We start from the raw sequence: 19,883 nt of genomic DNA on the forward strand, positions 1-19,883 counted from the left end.
AAAACCAACCTAATGTCTTACTGTTCCTCAGAAAAAAAAAGAAAAAAAACCCGGTTGTTTACATCGGACACGACGGAGTACGGATACGTTTTTTCTGTCATTTCAGTCAATGTTTGATACCGGTATAAAATTATACATGGCACCAATGCACAAATGTGTTTTTTACACATCCGCAAAAGGCAAACACTTTATGGCTGGAATCACAAATAGCATTAACAGCCTGACTTTTTGGGGTTTCAAAATTGGACTCAAGTCACTCTCGCACGCATAACACAAGAATAAAACAAAATCGCCCAGTTTTTAAAGGATAGTTGTATGGATGTTTTTATAACACCTTACCCACAGATTCTGTATCTTAATTGGCCGAGAGCGAGTCACTTGGTACTTTCTATTTTTGCTATCTTTCAGTGCACGGCCAAAAGTACTTAACCCATACCGTAGCAACCAAAATACTATACGCAATGTGTGCAAAATGCAATAGGGTGTGTGTGTTGCGTGTTAAGCGTATTGCTTCCAAGCACGAGCGCTACAGAGCTGGGTTCAAACATTTCATGAAGGGGTAGTTAGAAAAAGTGCAAGTTAATTTTCAACTCATTTCATATTCAAATGGGAGTACATTTTTATTGTATTCAGATCAAATTAATCAGTTATTGCTTAAAATCAAGCAGAATCTGTGGGAGAGGTGTTATAAAACAAATATTGACTGCTTTATCTCGTGGTATAGTAAAACTATCCTCCCTCGGTGATCCATGGAGCATTCTATTTTCCCTCAGCTTCGCCTCGGGACATATAGAATGCTTCATGGATCACCTCAGGAGGCTGGTTTTACTACACCAGTCAAAGCAGTCAATATTTGTATAATATCCTACTTTTAAATGTTCTTTCTGATTAACAGCACTTCGTTCAAAGCGTGTTTTGTAGCCCAATTGGGCTCATTCCAGGACGCAGTGTCCCTTTAATAGTAAATGTAGTATTGCAGGGTTCACACGGATTCAGATGGTTCAAAATTTGTTTTTATACATTTAAAGCTACAGTCTATTATTTGCAGCTATCCAAAAAGTAACTGACATAATTATTGTTGAAAAACATGCTTTGTTGAAAGATAGTAAGGGACTTATCTCCCTCTGAAATTATTCTTTTTGGCATACTGTCATTATGAACAAATCAATGAAAGGTGGCCTTTCCAACGTTGCGTCTAAAGATGCACTGTTGGAAATTTCCGTTAGAAGTTCGTATTTTTTTATTTGGCGAAGTGCGCAAGTGTTGACATGACGCACACGCGTGTGCAGTTGCTTTAACTCGTCGGATCAGTGCGCGACATCGTGTAGCTGCAAACGGCTCAGTGAGAACGTGTCTCGGACGCTGAATTCAGGCCCAATTCAAAACATGATTTAGCAACTTTTGATTTGAAATCGAGATCCTAGAATGTTGTTTTTCTCAAAATATACATTCAAACGAACAAAATGCACAAATTACAAATGATGGACTGTACTTTTAAGGTACCGGTAAGGTCTCAAATGAAGTGCCAAGAGAATGCAATCTGAAGCCTTATTTTCCTTTCTTTTTTTGCTAATTTGTTTTTTTTGTTAAAAGACAATAGCCAACAAGATGAGCCTGCAAACAACCAGTAATTTGACACTGTGGAAGGACAGAACCCTGTTAGAGGTCAATGTTGCTGTATTACACAGTTTTCAGGTTAGTCTGCCACTATCAATTCTCTTTCTGTTTTAACAGAAAGGAGTAGGCGTGATGACCCTCTTTTTCAATTAGCACAATGAATTCTCAGGCCTTGCAACTAATTAAATTTTTATACCTTTGAAAAAGCATTAGCGACGTCTGACTTTATTGTTGGGTTAGGTCACAGTTGTGGTAATTGGTTGGAAAATGCCACATGAATCCCGGGACATACCGTTATTTCGTTTTACCGTTTTGCATTTCCTCAAAACAAAAACAGTAAACAAACCATTGACCGTTCTGTCGTTTTACAGTTTTGTAAAACGGTCAAACGGTATTAAGATAAATACAGTTTCTCTGTTTTATAAGTTTTATAAAATTCATTACAGCATAACGATCAATGATTTTTGTTTTACATTTTGACACAAATAACTTTGAAAAACAGCAAAACGGTCAGTATTGAATACAGACTGTTTTTTTTATTTCAGTGTCATAGTGAACAGTCCGTGGTGCATTTTGTGGTGCTGGGCAAGGGGGATGGAGGGGGACCATGCTTTACATGAAAAAGTGTTACCTCGGCATAATGCGTGGTGTGATGATTCCTGGCGTGACCCTGACCCCCTTCTCACGCGATTCAGTTGGTGGGGCTTAAGAGTTGCAAGCAAAAATGGCGCGGGAAAACTTCAAGGGAGGACATTACTTTTTACAATGGATACAGGATGGTCATACGTTTGAAGAAGTTGCAGATATTTGAAGGAAATTGGAGTTCGGCGCGGCTCTTCAATAGCCAGTTCGAAAACTATGTCGTGAGAACGAAATGTGAGGAGGGTAATTTGGGTCCCAGGCAATGACTCGATCCCATGAGGACGCATTAATTAACATTCCTAGGTGCATTGCTTAATTGCCGAACCTAAATCAAAAACTGGTCGACAGGACTATTGACCGTTTTTCATTGTCATGTTCTTTTAAAACAACACTCTGAAATGAAGCAACTAACCGTTAATCGCTTTCAACCATTAAGAAAAACAACAAAAAGGTCATTGTTTTTTGTGACCTAATACCGTTTGACCATTTCACAAAACTGTAAAACGATAAAACGGTCAACGGTGCGTTTATTGTTTTTGAGGAAATCCAAAACGGTAAAACGAAATAACGGTATGTCCCGGGATTCACATGTCTGACCACATTTCACTCACCATTTCTGTGTAATTTGGCTTTCAGAAAGCTAGAGTAACCATTACTGACCACCACTCAGCATCCGAGTCCTTCATGGTCCACATGGAGAAGGAACAGAAGCTACGGGGCGGATGTCCAGCTGACTGGGTCTGGGTTGTCCCGCCAATGTCCAGCAGTCTTTGTCCAGTGTTCCACCAGGAGATGCTCTACTACTCTGTCAAACCTTCCTTTGATTACCAGGTATTAAAAGCTAATCAATTGATTGCTGCTATTGGTAAATTGATTCCAGTGTTCAAGCTCACTGGTTAAGCGAGGCAATGTCTAAATCTTTAATGCTTTGGAAAATTTCATTAGAATAATTGTGCATTTAATGTAGTAACGTGTGTTGTTCTCATTGTAATTGAAAAATAACCGTTAATCTCATCCACTGAGCAAGTTTGAGTGTGAAGAACAGTTTGACCAACTTTGCTTAGAGGTAGGGTAGATCATTTGTGCATCTTTTTTCTGTTTGAAGTAACAAAAGTGCTCCAAATCTAATGACTGGTGCTTAACAACTAACCTGGTGAAGTTTTAGCTCGGTGAATGCTGTATATTCCGAGAAAACAATATTCTGGGATCTCAGTTACTGAGTCATGTTTTGAATTGCCCCAGAAATTAGTGTCCGGGACGCGTTCTCATGTCACCCTCTGAACTGATGAATATTAGCAACCATGCACGCGTGCGTGTGTCAACACTTGCGCGCATCCTTTAACAGATTCGCCAAATTATAAACCAACTAACGGAAATTACCAAAATGCGTCACTTGATGCATCTTTAGAAATGTCCTTCTTTTATAGTTTATCTCCAAATGACAGCATGCCGGAAAGAATAATTAAAGTGACACTGCATCCTGGAATAGCCCAATTAGTGCCATTACTATCTTTAAACCTAGTTAGCTTTTCAACAATAATTTCACCAATCACTTTTTAGATAGCTGCAAATGATCTACTCTACCTTTAAATATATGCTCACACCGAAATACTAGACAAAATGTCTGAAACGTGAACAATACAGAGTTTAATTAGGTCGTATTTCATGTTTGTTTTTAGACGTTTCAAATGTTAAACCAAAGCTGCTAAACCACTTCAGACGTTCTAAAACATTTCAAAATATATGAAATGTTAGCCTCTCAAGAAACTGGCCCGCCAATCACCTAGAACTTGTGTCCTTTGATGGTACACAGAGGTCAGATTGCATTTTACTCCATAGAATTGTGCGTAGATTTATCCAGAGACCAAGTTATATACACAACCCTACGTACCGAGAAAGTTACCCCTTTCCCTTTCCCTCAGGAACATTCCCTGTAACACACTCATGAGTGATTGTACCGGGGGAACATCATCCTGCTCCCCACATTCTTGGACTTTACCCCCTAGAAATTCTAAGTCCGTGAGACGAAAGTGTGTACAAATCCTCCATAGAGATTTGCCTCCACAGACCTTATCATATGAATAATTCATATTCACAAGTACCTAATGCCCTCATTGGCTAAGATGGTCCTCCAAAAGCCAATGTATAAAGCATGCAGCTATACAGGAGTTGGAATCATTATTGGTGCAGCTCACAGCCAGAAACAGAGGTTGTATCAGCCAGACACAGAGCTATCATTATTTTGTCTCTTGCCTCAGCCGGACACATAACATTTATTATTCTCTCTGGCCCCTGTCAGATAGACATGATCTCTGATAAGCCTGATGCTAGACCCAAACTTAACTTTACATTTACTGTAATGTGCCCTCTTTTGAGATGTAGATGTTCCACAGTGCTTTCTGTATGCTTTACTTTCACCTAGTACATGTAACTTATTTAACTTTTTGATTATGACTATGAGCAAGCTCAATTAGCAAACAGAGACTGCTTACAAAAGCAAAACAAAAATAGGAAACAGTGAGTAATCAGGCCTCAGGCAAGATATAGGCAAGTTCATAACGGTGCAAAAGCAAATACGAATGTGAATTTGAAGAAAATTTGAACACATTTAAACCCGGGGCGAATTTCGCAGGGATTGCTTTGTGACGTCAAAATTACATTGCATTCGTGTGAAGTGTGAACCCCTCTTTACTCAGGCTGTTTTCTTTGATTGGTCGCAGGCAAATCCATGGTTGGCCAAACGGAATGGCGCTGCCAAGAGTGCAATGCGCAAAGGAGTAACCTTCAAAGGAGCTGCTGTGTATGTTAGAAAAGAAATCCTTGCAACTGTTTTGTAATTATTATTATTAAGTTATTATTTCTTTTCTGGCAATGAAAAGGATTCTTAGAAGTGGCCACTGCAGCCAGCAAGTCTTAGACAAACCGTTAGAGAGAAGGCAATGACAATGTTCACTTTAAAGGGAAGATGCAACATTTGCAAACATCAGAAAACAAAATGATCAAATTATCACGAAATATCTTACTGGATTGTAAGGGAATGATATTCTAAAGTACCCTGTAAAATCGTGGCTCCTGGTGTGCTGACATTTTAGAGAAAAATTGTATATTTCCAACTCTGGTCAGCCGACCAGCGTTGGAGAAAACTGGCTTTTTTCAAAAAGTGCTCTTATGTTTTCATAATTAGTTTTTCCACATTTTCTTTGCAATTGATTACGCACTAAATGCTAAAATTTGTAAATGTGTCCACAACATTTTTCACCATTGCAGGGCAGTCAAGTATTTTGCTCACAAGATGAAGGAAGCCCTTAAGCAACGCTTCAAAGCCACCATCCTTTATGCTACGGAGACAGGACGCTCGAAGCAGTATGCTGAACGGATTAACCGCATGTTCAGCTGCACCTTTGACTCCAGGGTAATGACAAACTTAATTCGATCCAGTATTGGATTCAAATGTTGAAACCAACACAGAGTCCCTGTGTTAAAGCACACTTGAACAATATTGCTGCCATGCTACCATTCACAGGCGAAATTGTCTCCAGCAAAGATAGTTTGGGTTTGTGCATACATTGTTCAAATTTGAGCAGGATCCAGTTCACATAATTGATCCTTCTCAAATTGCTGTCATGAAAGGCTGCAGATGTACAGATCCTGCATGGGTTGCACCGTATAAGGCACTGTATATGGGAGGGGGGGAGTTGTCTGTTTGATGGGCATTGGACACCTTTATACATGTATGCATTTGTGCATGTTTGCAGATCCCTTATTTTTTCTGAATTTTGATTTTTTTCTGACATTTCTGCTTTTCGGCTTTCTGATTTTACATAGTACATGTACTTTCCAGATTATCCACTAAACAGCTATTTCCATTTTTTTATGAAAAAAAAATTCATGTCGTTGATTTAAAGGGAATGTACAACATTTGCCTTTGCTGCAATTTTCAGAAATAAAAGGATTTGGATGATTGTATGTTATAGTAAATATTGTTAAACTAATTTGTTTCATGTTTTGGGCTTGTAGATGCTGGAAAAACCAACAAAACCAATCATGCTCTTGTAGTCTGGTTCCCTGACCCCACTTAAGAGGAAATGGAGTAATTTATAGACTTTCGGGAATTGTAAGGTCAGTGAATCAGTCTAGCAGGCTTGTACTCCTTCACAGGTGTGTAACCAATTGCAAAGAAATGCGGAGTAACTAAATATGAAAATTCAGGAGCACTTTTTGAAAAATCCAGTTTTCTCCAACGCTGGTCGGCCGACCAGCATTGGAAAAATATACTTTTTCTTGAAAATGTCAGCACACCAGCAGCCACAATTTTACAGGATGCTTTAGACTGTCATTCCCTAACAATCCAGTGAGGTATTTCATGATAATTTGATCATTTCGCTTTTGATATTTGCCAATGTTGTATCTTCCCTTTAGTGATATATTTGGCAGTCCCAAGTTCATGAAGCATGCATTGCACATGCGTGAATGGGTGCAAGCCATCTAGTCTGGTTCACTGATATGACAATTCCCTGACGTCCATATATTGCTCTGTTTTGAATGAAGTGGGGTCAGGGAACCAGACTACAAGAACAACATTTTTTTCTTAGTTTTTCCAGCATCCATGAACACAAAACTGGTCAGTTTGACAATACTTGCTATAAAATACTAACCCCCAAATCCATCTATTTCTGAAAATTACAGCAAAAGCCAATGCTGTATTTTACCTTTAAATTGCAAACCATGTAAAGACCCGTACTTTCAAAACCATTGTGCATTCTGATTTTAGAATGGAAATTCTGGATTTTAGAATTGAAATGTTAAAGTGAGATGTTGTCTGCTTGCCTTTTCAGCATGAAAGTTGTCTTTATTTAAATACAAGAGAATAAGATTTCAGTTGGGGTTTACTTTCTATTGGGAATAATCCAGGTGCTTTGCATGGAGGATTACGACGTGGTTGAACTGGAGACTGAGACACTAATTCTCATCATCACTAGCACCTTTGGCAACGGGGAACCCCCAGAAAATGGAGAGGTTTGTAGAATGGCTTCAATTTGGGTCATTCAGTGTCAACTCAACACAATTTTCTTGCAATTTTGGATTTTTGGAATGGATAATTTGTTTAATACACTAACTCCACAAAGTACTAATGTGCGACACACTGATTTTTGAGTTTGACAAAGTGACGAATCAGTGAGGATTCTCTATTCATCACTTAGTCTTATTGATTTTACACGTGTGCTTTACTTAATTTATCTAGCCTCTACAGTTTGCATTCTGACAAAGTGACAAATCTGCGGTATCAAATCTATAAATTTTACACAATTTTCCTTTTGATGAAGTGACGACTATACATGTATCTTTAGTAATTAACGTCTAGGCTGGGGACTTTGTTTGGTAATAACATGCAGTGACACCATTAAAGAACGAGACACTGTTTTTGGCGAGCTGCGAAGCAGATGCGAGCCTATGTAATACCAATTTCCGTCCGTCTGTCCGTTCTGACCAGGACCACTTGTGGGGTACCTGTCCTTTGTTCTAGGTACCCCGCAAGTGAAATCTTTAGAAATAGGGTACCCCGCAAGTGAAATCTTTAGAAATAGGGACAATGGGACAACAATGGAGGTACCCCAGAAGTCCATCTGGGAGGTACGTCCGGGCGCCCGTCCGGCCGTCCGGCCGTCCGCGTTCAGATAAAAATGTTGAAGTTTTTTTTTCTAGTTAACTTGGGGAAAAAAATTAAATGCAGTTGTCATGTATCATCTTTATAACTTCAGTTAGGTTCATATCATTGCAGTAAATTTTATGATTTTATTGAGGAACTTTAATTCAAGGAAATGTTAAAGTTTTTAATTGTTACATGTACATGTATACTGGTATAACATGTACTGTACGTGTGTGTATACCGGTATAACATGTACATGTACACGTTGCATTTTGGGGATGTGCATGAGCTTCTGGTTTGATCTGTTAGTTTATGGGGTTGGAGTAGGGATGGGGTATAGGGGAGGGTGGGGTGGGGTGGAGTTAGGGTTTGTGTGAGTAGGATGAGTAGGGGAGCTAGGATGGGTGGGGCGGGGTGGGTTGGGGTGGGGTGGGGTGGGGAGAGGGGTTGGAATACTGGGTTTGGGTGGGGTGGGGATTTGTAGGGGTGGGGTGGGAACACGTAGGGAGAGACAGGTAGGGGGAGACAGGTAGGGAGAGGATGGGCATGGATGTAGGGGTTGGGTTAGGAGGGGGTTGGGCAGGGGGCGGGATATAGGATCGGAGTAGGGGTTGGGTTGGGGATGTGTAGGGATGGGTTGTTGTAGGGGTTGGATAAGGGGAGGGGGCAGTATATAGGGATCAGAGTAGGGGTTGCATGGGGTCAGTTGGGGATGTATGGTGGGGGAATGGGGTGGGCGGGATATTGGAATTCGAGTAAGGGTTGGGGTGGGGATGTGTAGGGTGGGTAAGGACAGATAAGGGAAGATAGGGTAGGTGGGTGTAGGGGGTTGGGGTAGGGGAGGGTACGGGTCAGGGGAGGGGGAAGGAGATAGGGATTGGAGTTTGGGTGGGGTTGGGATGTGTAGGTGATAGGGTGGGGATGGTTAGGGGAGGATGGAATGGGTGTGGGTAGGGGGTTGGGTGGGGGAGGGGGCGGGTTGGGGATGGGGTAAGGTTTTGGGATGGGGTAAGGTTTCGGGGAGGTGGTGATGGTGCTGTGTCTTCATGTACATGTATACCCATTCTTGTTCTGCATTTGTGGCGGCTACACAAGAGTTTTCCCATGGTAATACAAGTATGGGGAGCAGAAGACACTGTTGGGGCTGCAAAAATCCACAACTGAGTCCTAATTACCCTAACAATGGAAAACTCCCCCATAATACAGTGACGGCTAACCTATACACATGTATTTATTAGGTAATCTGTTAACTTTTTATGTTGACATTTTAAAACTGACCCCTACACCTAGGCACATCAACAAGAATCCTGATCCCCTTCCATCATGCCCATCCCCAACCCTACCTTCAGCCTCCCTTCCTGCCTTGGACAGCGAGCCATGGCGGCTTCGCTGTTCTAGTTTCAGTTTAGATTAAGTTTATTATCAAATTATAACACAAAGGACAACATTTAGGTTTTGGTGAAGCAAAAATGCTTTTGTACCCTAACCTAGGGACAGACAATGGGACAGACAGGACAAAGGACCTACAACAGCGTATGAGTGTGCATGCAGATAACACATAACAATACAAAATAATTAAACATTAAAGTTCTAAATATGCATCAAGAAGTTGTTCGCATTTTCTTGGGTGTCACATTTATATTTCATCAATTTTAATTTCTACCAGGGCTTCGCACGGCACATTGCAAAGTTGGTCAGAGAAAATCAAGGGGATTGTCCAAAGGTAGAGAATGGGTAAGTTCCGCCAATTTTTTTTTCAAACTTCAGAATAAATGTCAGAAAGATGGAAAAAGTACAAAGAACAATAAAACAAAGTAAATTTTAATAAATTAGTAAACGAAAAGAATAAGTGTTAAAATGAAAGCAGGAAATGTAAAAACCTACAAATGGATGTCCCTTTAAATCCCTGTCCCTTTCCCTGTGTAATGAGCCTAAAATTGAGTTAACATATTTTTGAGAAGATTATTACGATAAATTTGTGAAGAAACAAGGAGAGAAAAATAGTGAAGAATGCCTTCTACTGAAGATATGAAGTGTGATGAAATTGAACAAAATTATGATTAAATTTTGTGGCATGAGACGAAATTAATTTTTTGAATTTGGCATAGAGAAGAGAAAATTGAATACCCCGGGACAAATATGTGTGCTCATGGTTTGAATGTTTAAACCAGAATTTGAAATTGTACATTCGAAGCAGTGTTGTAGTAAAGTGCTTTTTATGAGTATGAGTACCTGAGTACGAGTACAAGTCCTTTTTGACAAGCACGATGACATTTCCATGAGTACACATATTCCTTATTACCTTTCACACATTAAAGAAAAATGAGAAAGTTCATGAATGTAACAAAGGTGAACCCTTGATCAAACCCAAACAAATTTACCCAGTTTTCAAATTTAAATTGAATTAAACCATGAAGTAAAAGTGTAAAAAGTGGGAGCCTGGGAGCCATGGAACAGTTTGATAGTTTTACTTTAAGACAAGTATGACTGGAGTCATGCATTCGATAGCAAACGTTTCAGGACAAGAGTGCATGGGCGTTGCCAGGATAGGGCAAGGGGATGTTTGCCCCTTCCCCTGGAAAAGCAACACACAAAAAAGGAGAAAAAAAAAGAAGAAAAAAAAAGATGAGGTGCAAAGTCCCATTTAACATCATGGACATCTGCAGGCGTGTCAATGGGGCGGGGTGGACAAGTACCCCCCCCCCCCCCACCCCACAGTCGAAAAAGTATAAATTGAGAATATGCTAGAGAAAGTACAAGGATTTTTGTAAATAATGTGCTTTGCCCCCCTCTAGAAGAAAATCTTGGCAGCACCCATGCAAGAGTGAGATAAGATTTAAATTATATGATTTTATAATGGTTGGTGCTTAAACCTGCTCTTTAATAGTTTATGATTTCAATGAGACCTTAATTTTTTTTCCAACCAACCTTTAGGCTAAATGTTTTTATCTTGTGAAAGTCAATCACTGTAGGCTGTGAATTGTATTAAGCATGGAGCTATTAGTATTAGCTGCAATGTATGTATCTGTACACAGATGAGATCAACTGTGTGCTGAACATGCCTTCATTGAAGTCCACTTTTCCCCAATTTTTATTACACTGTATTTTTTAAGAATATGAGTACGAGTACTTTTCCATGAGTACGAGTACAAGTACTTTGCCACGAGTACGAGTACGGAAAAAAGTACTTGAGTACGAGTAAGAGTACCACAACACTGATTGGAAGTGTACTAAATCGATGTTACTGGACGAACTTGAATGTTAGAATCAGTGAATTTGAATGATAAACATTTTAAAATAGCCGGGAAAATCTAGAGATGGACACTTGCTATTGCTTTTCCCACAGACAGAGCTATTCCTTTTCCCACAGACCCACACATGGGTCTGTACAGCATGTATTTGTTTTGCATGTGTGACCTATAATTGCTACGGTGACCCATACGTTCCAAATCTTATTGACATTAACAGTTTCGAAGTACACCAAAAGTCACTGGTTCATGTTAAAAATTGTTCATAGTAATTTATTCTTAGCATCAAGGAAACCAAGACCGTAGCTGAAGCTTTCCTTCCTTAATTATTTCTTATCACATCTTTACAGTTTTTTAAAGTTGTGTTCCCTGTGCTATTTTCGAGTTTCATCCGTAAAAACAAATTTCTTTTCTAAATCACTATTTTTATGAGACATCGACCAAAAAATCTGCCAGTGTTTAGAATTATTGCTTTACAATTTCGAATTATTGGCTGCCAGACAACAATGCCGTTCTCGGAAGGTAGGCTGGTAAGGTTCCTGCCCTTCAATCAGTCTCTATAATGTACGGACTAGAAGCCAGTCTACTTGCAAAGCCGAAAACCACAATGGGTTTTTTTCAGAGGGTTGCAGACGTCAAAAAAAGCATACAAGTTGAAAAAGCATACAAGTTGAACATTTATTAATTGAAAAAAGAGCTTCTTGAAGAGCACGGGAAGGCCACCTTACGCACTGCTTCGTGAGCACTTCCCCAGTTCATTTTTCAACAGTAGTTAGTCATTATAGTTACATCATTTCAACAGTTCACTTCAACGCAGCTCAGTTTGTTCACACTCTTAGCTAATTCAGTGTAGTTCAGTGTTTTAAATTGTGAAATAAAGTTATGGGTAACAGAATTCTCAATTCAATTGCTTTCTGCAGTGACATGCTTTTTCCCTTCAAACCCAACTTTGGCATAAAAAGGATCATATCATCTTAGCATTGATACTTTTAGGATGAGCAAGCCAAAGTTTGCCTTGTCAAGACAGCATGCTTTTGAAGAGTTTTTTTTTGACAGCCTCAAGCAATGTTTCAACTTTTGTACAAATTTAGTAAAGGACATAGAGGATGCTGATAAAGCAAATAAACAGGCAGTTAACCTGACCATGACCGCAGCCTCTATTGTGGGTCCCATTCAACAGAAGAAGATTTTCTTCCTACTTCTCTAATGTACATAGGATGTTTCGGGGTAGCAGGTCCTTTCAAGGGCAGTCAAGGACAGTAATAATTTGGACTTGGATTTTCCCAGCATCAGACGAAATGTCTTGGAATTTCAATGTCCAAATAGAGTGGCATCTACTTCCAGAAATTCAACCATCGGTCTACCTGTTTGCCTCTTTTTTAAACCTATCTACTGTTGGTTTCATGCAAGATGGCTAAACATTGTTACTTCTGCTCTTATACTGGCTAGACTCTATGACGAGTATAATAGCCAGGCTTGTGCGGGCTGGAGGTGTGGGGGGGATTTATTGGAGTTGCTGCTTAAAACTGATCAGTAACGTTGTGTTGACTAATGAATCCTCCAGGGCATTCCACTCTACCACAGTTCGTGGAAAAAATGAGAAGTTGTGGATGTGCAGGCGTGCACTAAGGGTGATGTAACCTTTGGTGTTGGTATGGCGTGAGCGTCGGGTTGCGGTCTTTAGGTAGCCATCACTGGGGATGTCAACCAAGTTGTTGCTGATCTTGTTCATTAAGATGTTGTCTTCTCTCCTCCAGTGTGTCCCAGCCTAATTCTTTAAGTATTTGAGTTAATGTGCCTGCAGTGGGGATGTTGCGTTTAATGAATCTGGCAGCCCCCCTGTGGATTTTCTCAATGTCTTTGATGTGTCCTTTCTGGTGGGGATCCCATGCTACGGATGCGTAATTGACATGAGGTCGGATGAGGCTGATGTGTGCCGTCTCCTTCAGCTTCTCTGGACAAGCATTAAGGTTGCGTCGCACAACACCCAGCATCCAGCTTGCTTTCGAAGTAGCATGTCCTACCTTGGTGCTCCAGCCAAGATCGTCTTGAAGGTGAACTCCTAGGCACGGGTGTGATTTGACTGCTGCTAATTACTGTTATAAGATGGAATTTTGCGTCGGGGTGATATAAATCAAATTAGGTTTTGCCCTTCACCGATGTTTTTTAACACTGTATACTCAGTGTGTTACCTCCCGAGTGAAAGTTGGAAAAAATCACACGGGTGGGACTCGAACCCACGACCTCCTGCTTTCTAGTGCAGATGTCTTACCACTCGACCACCAAGCTAACGGGATCGGTTGGTCGGTTCGAATCTGATGTACATAGCAGCGGGTACCGCACGAACTATTATACTGAGTAACACACTGAGTATACAGTGTTAAAAAACGTCGGTGAAGGGCAAAACCTAATTTGCTAATTACTGGTTACACAATGTGACGACAAGGGTTACGAGCAAGAGACATGTGCATTACATAACATTTGGTAGGGTTGAACTGCATTTGCCAGCCACTCTGTCAGCTTGTCCAGATCATCTTGAAGGGCTCTGGAGTCCAATTCTGATGAAATACTTCTGTACAGCAAGCAATCGTCGTCGGCAAATAGTCGTGCTGTCGATGACAGTTGTTCTGGTAGATCGTTGATGTACAGAAGGAATAACAGGGGTCCAAGGACTGTCCCCTGTGGGACTCCAGGAGTCAGCGGCAGTTGTTGGTGATGATTGGCCTTCAAGAATGACACGTTGGGATCAACCCATCAGGAATGAAGCAATCCAGCTGACAAGTTGATCGTTGATACCATAATATTTCAGTTTGCTGATTAAACGGTGGTGTGGAACAGTGTCGAAAGCTTTTGTAAAATCTAAGATGATAATATCAATGCACTTTTTCTGGTGAAGTGCTTTGGTGAGATCGTGAAGTGTGATGACAAGTTGTGAGTCACATGACCGGTTCTTTCTGAATACATGCTGGTTGTCTGAGAGAATACATTTGTAATGGTTAAGATGGCTCATAACCTGGCTGTGCACAACGTGCTCTAACACCTTGCAACAGATACTTGTAAGGGACACAGGTCGATTAGTTTTCAGGTTCAGTTCAGTCGCCTTTCTTGAAGATCGGGGTCACATTGGCAGTTTTCCAGTCAGATGGGAGGCATCCAGTTTGGAGGGATTGGTTAAAGATGATGGTTAACACAGGTGCTATCTGTGGAGCGAGCAATTGAAGAACCCTGCTAGGTAGGCCATCTGGTCCTGCTGCTTTTGATGGATCCAACTCGGCAAGAAGTTTCTCCATTCCATGGGTGGGTATGCTGGGGGTCCTTTGTCTGGGATCTGTGTAAGATCTTCCTTGGTGAAGACCGAGCTGAAATAGTTATTGAGAATTCCGCTCTTCCTCTTCTCGTCTGAAACCAGCTGGCCTCGATGGCGTAGAGCCACAATTCCACTGTTGTCTCTCCGCAGCCCTTTAATAAATCACCAAAAGATCCTCCATCTTTGGTGAGAGTATGGTATTGATGTAGTTCCAGTACGTTTTCTGCATTTCTTTTTTCACCTCTTTCTGAAGCTGCTTATACTTGCTCCACACTTTGCTACTTTTTCTTTACTTTGTTTTCTTATGCCATCTATTCTTTTCACGGATTTTCTGTTTCAGTTCACGAGTCATCCAGGGCAGATTCCTGTTTTGTTTGACTAGCTTTGATGGGATGTATTCCTCAATGAGCTGATGTGTTTTGTTCTTAAACACAGTCCAATTTTCTTCTACAGTCCTGTTAGTTGGTTCGGAGAAAAATCTGAAAAATCTTTCTGAAAAATCAGAAAATATGAGCAGATGTCCTCTGCATCCTTCACAAATCCATCTGTGTCCATTTTTTTTTACATCAGAATTTTGCGAGGTAGGCTTTTGGTTCTCTGCGGTTGGATATAATAATAATAATAACGAAGTTTTATAAAGCGCACATATCCACCAAGGTGCTCAGGGCGGTTGGATATCCACCTTCATCAGGATTGCATTATGCTTACACACTCCTAGTCTGGGCATGTGGTAGATATTGCTCACTGTTGTGGGATTGTTGGTTAAATATCAAACTTTCACAATCATCCTGACGATTGGTAGGTTCATTGATCATTTGGCTCGGACTTAATCTGCTGTAATGTTCAGAAGGTTCTGACACTGAACACCTTTGCTGGCATACTTTGGGATAGAGTTGGATGCCAATCTATGTCAGGCAAGTTAAAGTCTCCCCCTATCCATATATTAGCAGACTTTGTCCCCTCCAATAGCTTGGACAGGGAAACTTCTAGCTGATCGAGACTGTTGTTCTTGTCATCAGTGGGTCTATAGAAGCATCCAATGAAGACAGACTTCGCTCCTTTAATCTGAAGTTGTGCCAAGGTGAGTTCACTGTTAGAATCCAGGTCAGGGTGATGAGTCAAAACTTAGTCATTCCAGTAGGCAATGAAAACCCCACCTCCAATCTTACCACTGTCACGATAATTTCATATTATGCTGTAGGTATCAGGAAAAATCTCCCCATCTAGCACAGCAGAGTTTAACCAACAGATAATATCAGGATCTGTGGATTGGATCATGTTTTCAAGTTCCTTCGTCTTGTTCTTCACACTCTTCACACTCTGTCATGGCATCAGCAGGATAAATGTATTGTCAACTTTGGCTGCTGCTAAATTGGTGACTGTCTACCACTCGAATCTTACTGACAGCAGATTGGTGAACACTTTCATTGAGATGTCACATGTTCTCTGGAATATGGAAGAGTATGCCCTGTCTTATTGAGCTTAGTTGTGCTGTATACAAAGTGAGTCTTGGCCACAAAGATGAAATATAATTTCAAATTATGTAAGGGTTCTTACCTGCCATATAATTGGAATTATATGAGGCCGAGGAGGAGAGACTCACCCGGTTCCCCACAGTACCTCAGATTCTCTTCAGCCTCCCACCCATCTTGAGTTAGCCTCAACTGGGACAGATACTCTTAGGGCTACATTTGTTTTAATTTTCAATTGTGTAAGTGCGGGGAGGTGGTTAGGTTATGCTCCATTGGTTTAATACTGCTTCTGACTCTTCTGTAATTTAATGGTTACTGCTACTGCCTAATCCAGGTTTTATCCATCTCCCCCCCCCCCCCATTTTAGTATTTACTTTGAGTATGTTTGTTAGTGGGGAGGGGTATGTTTTTCTGCTATCACAAACCAGGTTCGACTTAAAAAAATAGTTTTGGTTTCCGGGACACGTCACTGACAAAAAAAAAAGAACTCGTCGGAAATGGTTTTGATATTTACAAGAAAAAAAGAAGAAGTTTATTTATTTACAATAATGTACAAGTGTGTCATGAATCTCTAGCCCAAATTTTTGCAGCGAATCCAACGGTTTTGTATAACCAATACACAAACAAGTCTAACGACTGTCAGAAATTAAATCTCAAACTTAAGTAGTCAATCAACTGATTGGGATCTAGAGTTATCCAAAAACAAATATTAACTTTACAGATACATGTACTATCTTGACTGATGTTGGTGTGTCTGGGACGAGGTGTGTCAGGGACGAGCTGTCTCGGACTTGTCCAATGCTCATGCACGGTACGGTAGCTTCTCGATTGGGGTCCCTCTGAGGGTAGACCGCGAGGTCACAGTTGGGTTCAGAAGTATACAACCGTCTCACCCTCAGTACTTGACCAAATCGAACTGAAACTCCACTAAAGCTTTAGTTTGGCAATGTTTTTTCTATTTTTTAAATGTATAATTTTTCAGGGCTCCCTTTATAAAGGGAGCCCTGAAAAATTATACATTTAAAAAATAGAAAAACATTGCCAAATATTGCCAAAACTTAAAAACCCACAAATTCTTTCAAACTTTCCCGCTACGGCCTTATTCGGGATACCACCAGGCGCGGATCCAGAGGGGGGGTTTTGGGGTTCAACCACCCCCCCCCCCCAGCTCTGTCCCCCCAAAAAATTATCATACAAATTCCTAAAAAATAAGTCGAAACCCCCCCCCCCCCCCCCGTGACACCCCCAAAAAATTATATAATGTCCGCCTGTTCAAAATACGGTACACCATTCTGTTATCTAGTGTTAGTAATCGTCAAATTTGAACAGCGCCCCCTATTGAAATCAGGTAACAGATTGGGCTATATCTCCAGAACTACAGGTCCGATTGGGTTGAAAGTTGGTATGTACCTAGACCGGGATGTCTTATAGATGAAAATTAACTTGACGTCATGATGACGTCATCACCATGTGGATGTAAAACATAAAATGCATTGTTTTTATCACTGTGTCAATTTTTGTTATATATGAAGTTAATGTGTTTGTTGATAACATGTGAAATGTTACAGTTTTGATGTTATACGTGCCCACTTCAGTAGTATTTTCTCATCATGTCCACCTTCCTATTTTCTTGATTAAGATTATTATTCAGTTTTCCAAGCTTAATGTTGGCATTAGTTAATAATGAATGAATATTTTTTTCTTTGATTGTTCCATGAATAGTTTCATTGCATTTGATTGAAAGGCGTGTACAGTTAGACAAAACACGGTTCTTTTTATCTAGTCTGGGTAGAATTTTAACATTTTTTATGTACATGTATGTATAAAGAGTCTTTTTAGAATATTACTATGTTTAACATATGTATAAATGGTCCTTTTAAAATGATTTCTGTTAAATTGTAAATTGTAAACCATCGCAATTCAGTCTTTGGACTGTGAGAATGGTAGGAACAATAAAAAAAAACTTCAAACCTTCAAACCTTCAAACATGACATATGACATCATATAACATAAACATATTTTGAAGGCCTATATCTCCTGAACTACAGGTCCGATGGGGTTGAAAGTTGGTATGTACCTAGACCAGGATGTGTTATAGATGAAAATTAAAATGACGTCATGATGACGTCATCACACGACATATTTTATAGGCCCGTATTACAAGAACTACAGGTCCAATTGGGTTCAAAGTCACTTTGGCCACTAAAATCAATCCGATCGCCTTTATACTCGGCATTCACTTGGACCAGCATCCAAAATTGTGTGCCAAACATTGACGTCAAAATGACGTCATCACGGGTCACGTGACGTCACATTATAGGTGCATATTTTAATGGCCTATATCTCCAGAACAGCAGGTCCGATTGGGTTGAAAGTTGGTATGTACCTAAACCGAATAGTGCTATAGATGAAAATCCAAGTGACGTCACGATGACGTCATCACGTGACATGTCACGTCACATTCAAAGTACATATTTTGAAGGCCTGTATCTCCAGAACTAAAGGTCTGATTGGGTTGAAAGTTGGTATGTACCTAGACCGAGATGTGTTATAGATAAAAATGAAGTGATGCCATGATGACGTCATCATGGGTCACGTGACGTCACGTTAAAGATTAATAGATTTAATCTTTGAAAATCAATGTAAAATTGATGAATTGATAGAATAATCCAGGGTCTTCGTTTTTGTTATTATGTGCAAAATCATGTGATCCTTCCTTCCGGTTGAAACCAGAAGTGCCTTGTAATTTAAAATTGGTGAAAGGTGTGAACTTGCTTTCAACGATGTATGCTCTGGCTAAGTTGTTATTTTCAAATAAATATAGTTATAGATGAAAATTGATGTGACGTCATCATGACGTCATTACGTGAAATGTGACATCATAATTCAAAGCCCTATGAGAATGAAATCACATATTATATGACACCATTTATTATAAACAGAACTACACATCCTTCCTGGATGGAACTAGTTGAAACTTTACATGTCACATGTCACAAAAAGTTACCGAAACAGCCCTGTGTTTGTCCACAAACATAAATCTAGTTATAATTTAAATTGTGATTGGCCTTAGCTTTTAAATTATCTTTGTGAAGCGCTTTGAGCGTCTCTCTTAATAATAAATTGTCTTTATTATTTCAAAGAGACATGACTCCGTGGTTTTGCACTGCACTGTAGACTAGGCCAAATTTGCATTATTATGAATGAAATAATGAACCTTTTTTTTCAAAGGGTGGTGACTGTTTTACTAGGGACACTAATACTAGGTGAGGGTCTCCTCCTCAGTCTCATATAATTTCCATTTTATACGTCAGGTACCTTTAATAACATAATAATTGGATTTGTTTGTACTTGGTTAACTATCTAGTGGAGGTGCCCAGGCCCCGCGCTTGGACTGTGAAAAATACTGTGGTGGACAACGTCGGCCATCAGTAGCTGAACATCAGCTGAACAACCCCCTTATTGAGAGTATGAATGATCAACCATTGCCACTTAGTAATCTCAGGTGAGTGACCTGATTATCATATTACATCATTCAAAATAGTTTTCTTCCAACATTGAATCTCTTTACTGTCATAAGGGCATTTATCAAAAGCGCAACTTTCTGTGTGTCCTTTCTTGCTATTTAAATGGACCTGTCTATGTATAAACTGGGGCAATTAAAAAAAAGTTGGCAGGAAATCTGTTATTTTTACTTTTTTTTATGGTTTCAATTGTTTGAGTGTGCCGCACTGGCAACCTAAGTAGTCAGGCACCCATATGTGACACATTGCTGTACTGTTGCCAAATTGTTTGGCCCAAACCTGTACTCTCTATGAATTGGCACGTACATGCATGGGCGTCACAAGGGGGGGCACTTGCCCCCCCCCCCCCCCCCCCCCCGGAAAAGCAAAAAAAAAAAAAAAAGGAAAAGAAAAAAAGAAAAGAAAAAGAGGCGCGAAGACAAAGTG

General features: G+C 40.1%; 1 protein-coding gene across 3 annotated transcripts in view; it reads left to right on the forward strand.

Moving 5' to 3' along the window:
• LOC119723812 (nitric oxide synthase, brain-like) overlaps window positions 1-19,883 on the forward strand; it is a 160,540-nt gene that overhangs the window by 96,311 nt on the left and 44,346 nt on the right. For all 3 annotated transcript variants that reach the window (XM_038194687.1, XM_038194689.1, XM_038194688.1), the window contains 7 exons: window positions 1,594-1,695; window positions 2,896-3,090; window positions 4,980-5,059; window positions 5,527-5,671; window positions 7,171-7,275; window positions 9,573-9,640; window positions 19,301-19,438. In XM_038194687.1, the coding sequence (XP_038050615.1) occupies window positions 1,594-1,695; window positions 2,896-3,090; window positions 4,980-5,059; window positions 5,527-5,671; window positions 7,171-7,275; window positions 9,573-9,640; window positions 19,301-19,438 (833 nt within the window). The remainder of the gene's footprint in view (window positions 1-1,593; window positions 1,696-2,895; window positions 3,091-4,979; window positions 5,060-5,526; window positions 5,672-7,170; window positions 7,276-9,572; window positions 9,641-19,300; window positions 19,439-19,883) is intronic.

This window comes from Patiria miniata, unplaced genomic scaffold (assembly GCF_015706575.1).
Source record: "Patiria miniata isolate m_02_andy unplaced genomic scaffold, ASM1570657v1 HiC_scaffold_17, whole genome shotgun sequence".
Lineage (NCBI taxonomy): Eukaryota > Metazoa > Echinodermata > Asteroidea > Valvatida > Asterinidae > Patiria > Patiria miniata.